Raw genomic sequence first — 9,750 nt, forward strand, 5'->3', positions numbered from 1 at the left:
TTGAACATTTTATTTTAATGTCTTTTAACAACTATGTCCACGTATGAAAAAAAAAAATACGGTACTACTATGTACTACTATGTCCGGATCCAGGGATATGATCATATTTTTGTCCAAATGATTGCATGTCGAAGTAAACCCAGTCCTCGTCTGGTGAATAGCGATACGATATACAGTAACCTGGTTTGGTTTTAAATGGGGCAATCATAAATTTATCACCGTTTTAAATCATTACTGCGAATTTATCACTAGAAAATTACAAAAATACCACTACAATAATGGCATCGTTACAAAATATAAAAGCAAATGCCCAAAAATAATACAGTAACCTGATGCATGGTGAACCCTAAAAGAACAAAAGGTACAACACATGGTACATTTCACCGCAGCAATTAAAAGCAAAAAGAACCTCAGTAACTAAAAGAACCATGAAATAGAAGGTAATTTACAAAGCTATTAGTTGTCATGAACTGGCAATATTTTCACAGATGCACAGCCAAAAGACACTCAAAATGGCATTCACTAAAGATCTTGGAAGCGCGCTAGGTGATGTCAGATTCCAGAAGGACAACACAAGATGCGACTAGCATCCCTCAGGTATGAATATCTGGGTATGGCGCACAACAGCAGCAGAGACATCAAAACCATGCACTGCTAAAAATACATCAAATCTATGAACACTAATGTTCTAAAAAATTCTTATCATTCTAAAAGTTCTAAAGGAGTTAAACGTCTCCAGACCAAATTAAATCTGAACTCAGAGGCACTTTGCAATCCAGATATGGGGTGGGATGCGTCGAGCATATTCAGCTACCAGCAAACATTGTGCTCTCCAAGCAGCTATCAGCTACTGTTAGTACATCAACATGACATCATTGGCAGTGCTTTCCAGGAATGCTGTCTTCGGTGATTCCTTAACCAGACAAGAGTGAAGATTTATCGGACAACACATCAATTCTGTTATCTAAGATGGCTTAGTCCTAGACATCTTTCCAACACTCCTCAAACATTGCTGCATTTTACTCAGTTCCTTTCGTGCCATGAAAGCATGAGCACAGGAAACCTGTTGTATCAGAAGGCAGCTAGTATACATTATCCATTTATCCTCCTACCAGTTCCAAACATTTTGGTGAAACGACAAGATATCCCTCAAGATTTTTCTTCTTGCCCATGCACAGCTTAAGGAAACTCAATATCTGGAGCATAATTACATGGTTTCCAGACACTGCACCATTTACTCTTCATTGTTGGTGCAAATGAGCATCTCGCATAAACTGAGATCTCTGCCATTGCGCTACTTTCACTGCCACCATCTGGGGAAAGGTCAGGGCCATGCACCTTAAGATTCCATTTTTATGGTCCTAGCTTAACTTGGACACACAGAACCTCCATCATCAAGTTTAATTTTCTTATGCTGAGGTCTTCCATTTACTTTATCATCCCAATTTGCCACGTCAACACTTCTTTTACGTACACCACCAGAAACATGTGAAATAGTATGCACATTGCTAGAGCTTACTCCAGTAGCATTCACACTGTCACCATCCATCAGGTGCTCAGCATTGTCCATTTTGTTATTTGTGCTCTCATTACCTTTTTTTCAAAAAAAAAAAAAAGTCAAAAATTTTAAAGCTATTGAGAAGTGAGAAAATACTGACTCCAGTAAGATGGGAAACAATATATTTACCTTTTCCATGGATTACGGAGAAAGAACAAGTATTTAGCTTCATATTCACATCAAAATTTACATCACAACCATTACCCTCAGAAGGATATCCCATTTTCTCTTTCTGCTCTGAATAAGCAAGTTTCTGCACAAGCACAACCAAAGTGAAACATTATTATAGGACGGTAGTGGAAACAAATGAATATTTTCTAAAACAAAATGTGCAAAATGACAGAAGGTCGCAAGCAAAGAATGCATCTGCATGCATGGTTGCTAAATATTTTTAAGTTAGCATTGTGTACAACAATTAGACAGTTCTCTTGAACAATACAAAGTAGAAAGCAACACAGTATATAAAAAAGACAAACAAATGTTATCCTGAAGAACGAGCTAGAAACACTCACAAGGTCTTTTCTTGTCAGGACAGGGAGAAAATCATCAATAGCACTACTATTTGTTGGAAACATTGCTGTGATTGAATCATGAGACTGCCCGTCTAAAGGATTTCCAACCAAAGGATGAAATAGAGATTTTACACCATTCGAGCACCCCTGATTATTATCATCTGAAGGCACAAGACAATTGAAATCTTTGTGAGCAACTGACTTTAACAAAGTTGTGTTCAAATTCAGCACCATTATTCTGGTCTTTAGAGGATGAATACCCTGAAGGAAAAACAGGAGCACTCAGATCTAGGGGTGATAACGGTGCGGAAACTATCCGGATTCCGGACCTATTTTCGAAAACAGAATCTGTCGGTCAGAATTTTTCAGAAACGGAAACAATTCGGAAATATTTTCTCGGAAATGGAATCGAAAATGATAAGGGCAGTTTCCGTCGGAACTCGGAATCGGTCGAAAACTTTCCGGAAATTTTCTCGGAATTTCCGAAAATTTTGTGACTAAAATACCCTAGATTCTTTTTTTAAGCACTAAATAGTGAATACCATGGTGTTTGGCTATTACTTTTCTAAAAAATATTTGTTATGCAAATCTAAAGTTACATAAGAATATTTTTTCCCTGCATTGGGATTTATCAACAACACTACTCTCTTAAACATAGATTATTTACTCCATAGATTGTGTTTTGTGATGTATTGTGAGACTTAACAATTGAACTTATATGATTGTGTTTTATGATGAATTGTTGACCGTTGAGACTTGAGAATTGGATTTATCAGTTTGAGGGGGTTTTATATTCCGATAAATTTTCATTACCGTATGCGCGCCGGTTCGTTTTCGCTCCGTTTTCGGTTTCGATAATATTCAATTCCGTTTTCGTAACCGGGGTTTCCGATTCCGAAAAAATATATGAAAACGAAAACGATAAAGGTGGTTTCCGTCCGTTTCCGTACCGTTTTCACCCCTACTCAGATCCACAGTCAATAGATCCATCACAAAATTAGAACTCACATATGGGTAGATCAGGTGGAAGGTTGGCATCTTTTCTTCTAACTCTAAATACACCCCACAGAAAATGGAACATGTTCCATCCTGAAGCAGAATTAGATTAAAATCAATAGTAGTACCAAAAATTTTGCTGAGGTAAAATATCACTAGAAAATTGATGAGAAATTTATTACGTTGGAAGTTATTTGGTAGGGTGTTTGAAGCAAATATGAGCAATTCAGCTGTTTCAATATTTCCTCTGAGTGCTAAATCATCCTTTAGCATATTTTCTACCAACTTCCTGTAGTGAATCTCATAGCTGCAGACGAAAGTAATTTGAGTTAGAAATCTGTACATTCAATGAATATTCTTTCTGATCAAATGAATCAAATATGAACGCGAGAAGCAGAAGAGGACACCTTTCAGTATCTCTTGCAAAGAAGAAAAGAGCAATGCTGTCAATCGTAGGGCCATTATCATGAAATTGTGGAGGCCATAAATTCTGACGAGGAAGTTCCTCAAGCTGGACGTTAGAAGGGAATTTCTTTGCTACTTCCAGCACTTTAGGTGATGCAAAGCATGATAAGTGGGCTTGCAAACCCTCACAAAGCACAGTTGATCTTACAGTCCTTGACAGCTCAAAACCACCTCTGTTAAAAAAGAGAACTTTAAAATGCATGGCACAGAAACAATCTTATCTAATACAACGATAGCAACAGCTAATAAGAAAATAAGAGTTTCATGATTAAAAGAACATGCACTATGAACTGCACATGCAAAAACACCTTAGATAAGGTATGAGCATAATCTGGCAAAACACATAGATGAAATGTGATTTCATAATATGGATTTATATGAGAGCAAGAGAAGAATATTCATACCGCCAAATATAATCCAACTCTGGAATAGTTGAAGCTATATGTTTACAGCTAGGTGAAAAGCTTTGACTGGAAAACGTTTTTTTTTTTTCCTTCATATCCTTTGACATGGCAGAGATGCTGTCCACAGATCTTCCTCGCATGGAAGGTACAGCCTGGTGATCTCTCAATGATGCGCTGCCAGGAATGGACACACTGCTAGAATTACTAGGTACCAAGCTAGATGGGCTCTTTATTTGATCATCCAGATGTGATGAATCTGGAACCTGAATTGTCTTTTTCTGTGCACCTAAACCAAGCATACCTATGTTGGCATGTCCTTTTGTGTGAGGAGGTTTCTTTATACCACAATGTCCTGGAAAACAAAGTAAAGTTATCCTATAATGGGATACTGACCTTACTAGAGTCAAGACATCCAGAAAAAAAGGTTAAAAGCACCAAAGATATAAAAGGAAAGAACCAAAAATTACCAAGAAAACTTCTAGCACCTTCACCGCCAGAAGTGCCTAAAATATTTGAATCAGCCATTCTATTTCCCTTATTGAGATGTTGTGCTGAAGACTGTGCTTTCGAATGAACTGGGACAATCACTGATCCAGTAAGGGAGCGGGACCCTAATATTGAAGTCAATATATCGTTTCTTGCATTTTCGCTCACAAGTGGATTCATCACCGTGGAAGGCTTTGCCTTATTTACTGGCTCAAAACATTTAGGTTTTTTAAATGATGCTGACTTAGCAAGTATTCCCATTGGCCCCTCTTTTCTCATAGGAGTGGACAAAGAGTCCTTGAAAGTTTTGGGCTTCTGAGGAACTTCATTCAGTAGCTGTTTCACCTTAGGGACCTTTGAATTGTTGAAAGAAGTGGATTTGGAGAGTTGACCTGCATTGAAGCTTGGTGTGTAAAGTTTTCTTTGGTTGCAGGCCTGCAAGGTGAGGCCCTGCAACAGTAACAGAACTAGAAATTTCTTAAGTGCAGAATGCAAATATTGTTCCAATTGAACATTAACAATACTAACTTACCGCGAAGAGGTGCCATTTGATTCTTAGGATAATTAGATGTCAACAAGGTTGAAACATGTCCAGCAGGGTCCTTTCCTTTCTTTCCATCCAGCTTGAATGAGCTTTCACGTGATACTGGATTTTGTCTCACCAGTGAAGTAATCCCTGCATCCCCATCCTTCCTCTTGTTGACACTGTTCATTTCATTTCCTCTGTTTGACATATTACTTCCCACATTTTCAGCATCCACACCATTCTCAGAAGAACTTGGTTTGTTCATTGGTCCTTTGGAACCACCAACCTTTAATTCGGATGTTTCTATTTTGTTCTTTCTCTTTTCACTCTCTACTTCACTATGGCATGTTTCACATAGCCACTTAGCCTTTGGAACCTCTTGCATCATCACTCGCATGCAGTAACTGAAGGTGCAAATGTGAAAAAAATCCAGAAATTAAACAGAATTGCCATCAGATAAACATCATGTAAACGAAATCACAAATCGACCAAATTTTCCTTCCTAGTACTGGTTACTATATGCTGAATCAACGTTAATCATGGTAATATGCTATCCATCGAGTGCTACATGCAATGGCCCTTTCAGGCCTCAAAGTTACACCATGCTCAAAATGACGTGAAATTTAACTACACCATGTTATAAGATGTTATTAGCAGTACAGAAAATAGCTTGCATTGTAGCGGTAAACCTGTAAGTTGCATAATTCTATATGTTGACTGTTGTTCAATTCCTTGACATTTTCTGACAGTCATTCTTATAATCATATTTCTACAAAGTATAAACATAAATCATTTAAAATTAAATATAACACAAGAGATATAGTTCTTTTTTTATCATTCGATGTTCCACGTGTGCAAAATCCAGAATATTCCATGGGTCTGTTAATTTAAACAAAATATTATTTTTCCAAACTTAGCAGACATAGCTCTTAATATGCCTTTTCACTGAAATTTCAGGATGATGCTTGCATTGTCCACAATTTCAAATTTTAGCTTTGATAACAACAATGTATTCAACAGGTCATCGAAACTTGTAGGAGGCATTTAGGATAGCTTCCATGACAGCAGGTGATCGCTGCTACAGCTATAGGATAACTACCATGATATCGGCTCATAGCTGATATGACTTTCACCAGATATAATATATTACACATGAAATCGGGTTTTCATACTGCATTCATGAACTGAAAACACCTAATATAGAAAAAGCAATAGAATAAAGAAATCGTACATATGCTCAGCACCGTCATTGCATCTACTGCACACAGCAAGCTTCTCCTCAGCACCAATATCTCCACATATGTCGCAGACTTTCACCTGTTGTTATTTGAAAGATTCAAAACTCAAGTGTAAAGAGAAAAACTACTCCATACCATGTTTACAGTGCCACCTATAAAGATAGAGCAAGTGATATACAGTGAAACAGAAATTTGAAGTTTAAAACTCACATCTTCAACCTCTTCAGAACTTTTAACCTCACTCTTTATAGAACTTTTATTCTTCACAGCCATATTAGATATGTCATGAGCCACGGATGTAAATGGAACATCATTATTGTGGCTTTGCATATGCCTCTCTCCATCTATCTTCAAATTAAAATCATCATTTCTCCCACTGGATGTCTGCTCTTCGTTTTTATTAGCAGCCTCACTGCCACCAATGCATGATCTACCGTCTTCCTCCTTTCCTGTAGAAGTACAGCCACTAGGGACAATCCCTTCCTCTGATCCCATAGGAAATGAAGGACATTACTATTTACACAAGACAAACACAATGCACAGAATACATGCCAGATGTTGGTTCAGATTTGTCATAATACCTGCATCTTCTTTTGTACTCTTACTGGATGTATTACTCACATTTAGGTCTTTATTACTCACATTTGCAGCCTTCACCTTACTCCCTACAGAAATTGTACTAACCTTCACTTGAGATTTCTCAAGTATGCTCTTTTCTTTTTCAATCTGCATCTCAGTTCGGCACTCTTCACAAAACCAATCACCCTCTGGAACCTCTGGCATCATTACCCTCATGCAGTAACTGGAGGCATTAGAAAATGTAAGAACTTCAAGAAACAAAACAGCATTATCTTCAGACAAGACGTTATGGAAAAGAAATGAACTAAACACATTTTTCATTGATAATCCAATGCCAAGACAGCAATAATTCTCCCTAAAACTTCACGTTATCTCATTAAAAAATTTCATGGAATAATTATACAGAAAAAGAATATAAGAACAATGAAATCTCACATATGTTCAGCACCATCATTGCACCTACTGCAAATAGCAAGCTTCTTCTCCTCACCAACATCTCCACATATGTCACATATTTTCACCTGTTGCTACACACATTACAACATCAAATTTTAATAAAAAACCACAACAAAAAAAATCCTTCATACAATTTAAATGCCTCTTGTTGAGGTGCAGTAAGTAAGTGATACAGCACTAAATTAAATTTCCAAACTCACATCTTCACTTTCTTCAGAACTACTATCCACATAGGTGACATTGTTCTCTTGTGCGTTTGACACTAGCTGAAAATTGAAACCATCACAGGGCTTTAAATTTTGTCCATATATCATATATGTTATGGCTAGACGATATGGTATAGAATATCAGTCGTATCATCATATATATCATTACTTTGTATTTACACCCAAGTACAATATATTTCAAGAGGATCAGCACACGATAACTCAATCATAACAAGTAAATAAGAAAATTAACTGGGCATACTTCACTTTGGTATAATATATGCCCCCATAGATGAAACATAGAAGATGGAAGAAATGGGGTTTAGAAATAACGAACTCACATCATCCATCCGGCGTCGCATGTCTCTGATTCAGGTTTGTCAAGAAGGTTCTGGCTCACCGATGTGCTTTCTTTCTCAGAGTTGAAAATCACCCTAACAATGAGAACATACCAATGAACGAAAATAGTATTTCGATGCTTGTTTCAGTTACGCGTCACATATGATGCTATCGGTGAAAACTGTTTCATTGGAAATGTTCCAGTTAGTTTATATATAAGACAGGATAGTCTCCAAAGTATAAAGAAACACTAATTCCAAAATACGAAATAACACTACTGTAAACTGCTGTGCTCAACCCATCCAAAGGGCACATCATTGGGTTTTAATTACGACAACACTAGACCATACACATGACTGTACCTCAAGTGCACACGATATAGATAGAATAGGCAGTGGCGGATCTAAAATGGGACATGGGGGTTCAGTTGAACCCCTAAACCTTTTGGGAACAAACAAACTGCTATTAGTATTAAGGTTCAGGCAAATTTCTACAGCAGAAGCTAGGGCTAACGCGAATTCGAGAGAAAGTGCGTGGGTGGAGAGGCAGAGATGGGGGAAAGAGGACGTGCGTAACGGATGCAGCGGGAGCAGCAGGACGAACGACGGCGACCCTGCTCGCCCGCCCGCTCGCGCAATGGATGGATGGGGATCGGCGCAGGCGGCGGTGGCGGAGGATGTGCTCACCAGGATGCGGCGGAAGCAGCATGACGAACGATGGCGCCCTGCTCGCCGGTGCCTCGCGGGATGGATGGGGATCGGCGGCGGCGGAGGCGGCGGCGGCGGAGGGCAAACTGATGGATAACTCACGACAGAGGACAACTATACGTCAAAAAACAGCGAGGATATTTTAGTAATTTCGCCAAGCACTCAGTCCATTCCCCCCTATTGCACATCCCATCCCCTACCAAAACGATACAAATATGAAAGAAAAAAAAAAGGCAAATTGGCGACTACGTGGTATTAGCTGCAACACATCGCGCAAAGACACTCAATATAGTTATTTGCCGATGGATACCGCAGACATTAAAATATTGATTTCTCGTTCAATAGGAAAGATAAACAGCGGAAAATATCAAAAATACCCTTGGGTCCACTTGTCATCTTCTTCCCCCATAACTAACTCCCTCTCACACTCCGGCCATATCCTCCGGTCACTGCCAGCGACTACCCCAACGCTGACGTTGCCAATGGCGCGGCCGCACCATCACTACTACCTCTTTTCCATCAAACAGCTCAACTGGTTCAGCGCCATGGTCGTGCTCGCCTTCTCCACCACCGTGCCGCTCACCGACATCGCCTTCTCAACCACTGTGCTCAGCTTCCTCGTCGGCGCTGTGCTCCCTGCGCTCTACATCCTCGACAGCTCCCGCTCGGGCGACACGGCGGGTGACGTCGCCACGTCCCCGCACGCGTTCCTCCTCGCCGCGCAGATTTTCACCGAGGGCCTTGCCGCGGCGTGGCCCGGGAGGTTCTCCATCCCCGTGCAGCCCTCGCTCCACGCAGCCGCCAGTTAGGTCGTAGAGCTCCATCTCCGCAACCATCGCCCTCGTGACCGTGGGAGGTGAGAAGACGTCGTCGCCCCCACCGAACCGCTACTCCGCTCGGCGCTTGCCGGAGCCGAGCCACACTGTTGCCTCCCCCATCGCCGGTACGCCTCCCCGACATGGCGTCCCCTACCAGCGGGCGTGGTGCCAAGGTAGGCGGCGCTTGCCGAAGCTGAGCCGCGCCGCTGCCTCCCCCACCGCTGGTACCCCTCACCGACGTGGCATCCCCAGTCGACAAACCCGAAGCGAAGGCGGCAAGGAGGAAGAAGGCCACGGCCAGCGCTGCCACGACAGACTTGCTGCCGCCAGCTGCCATGGTTGGCTGAGAGAGAAAAACTTGTGGGTGAGAGAAAAGAGATGGGAGAGTTGACATGTGGGTCCAGGGGTATTTCTGACATTTCACACGATTTATCTCTCCTCTTCTACCGAAAATTATTAT

The 9,750-nt window shown here is 40.6% G+C and overlaps 1 protein-coding gene across 4 annotated transcripts; it reads right to left on the reverse strand.

Moving 5' to 3' along the window:
* Positions 1–392: 392 nt before the first annotated feature.
* On the reverse strand, positions 393–8,583 carry LOC127754563 (uncharacterized). 4 transcript variants are annotated; one of them, XM_052280140.1, is made up of 16 exons: positions 8,452–8,583; positions 7,768–7,860; positions 7,421–7,486; positions 7,200–7,285; positions 6,767–6,987; positions 6,396–6,670; positions 6,179–6,264; positions 4,954–5,351; positions 4,403–4,888; positions 3,936–4,287; positions 3,474–3,704; positions 3,249–3,373; positions 3,079–3,159; positions 2,071–2,231; positions 1,688–1,811; positions 393–1,593 (listed from the first exon to the last, which is right to left on the reverse strand). In XM_052280140.1, the coding sequence occupies exons 2-16, from the start codon at positions 7,786–7,788 to the stop codon at positions 1,367–1,369; spliced, it is 2,940 nt and encodes a 979-aa protein (XP_052136100.1). In that variant the 5' UTR covers positions 7,789–7,860; positions 8,452–8,583; the 3' UTR covers positions 393–1,366. The 4 variants fall into 4 exon arrangements, with proteins under 4 accessions (XP_052136100.1, XP_052136101.1, XP_052136098.1 ...); XM_052280141.1 differs by having other exon boundaries at positions 4,403–4,813; positions 7,200–7,291; XM_052280138.1 differs by having other exon boundaries at positions 7,200–7,291.
* Positions 8,584–9,750: the final 1,167 nt, after the last annotated feature.

This window comes from Oryza glaberrima, chromosome 11 (genome assembly GCF_000147395.1).
Source record: "Oryza glaberrima chromosome 11, OglaRS2, whole genome shotgun sequence".
Taxonomy (NCBI): Eukaryota; Viridiplantae; Streptophyta; class Magnoliopsida; order Poales; family Poaceae; genus Oryza; species Oryza glaberrima.

Excerpts from the sequence above, each read along its gene's own strand:
- LOC127754563 (XM_052280138.1), bottom strand. The coding sequence starts at position 7,788 with ATGCGACGCCGGATGGATGAT. Across the intron at positions 6,265-6,395 it reads GTTCTGAAGAGGTTGAAGAT|GTGAAAGTCTGCGACATATG; the intron begins GTGAGTTTTAAA and ends AAATAACAACAG. Across the intron at positions 1,594-1,687 it reads CTCCGTAATCCATGGAAAAG|GTAATGAGAGCACAAATAAC; the intron begins GTAAATATATTG and ends TTTGAAAAAAAG.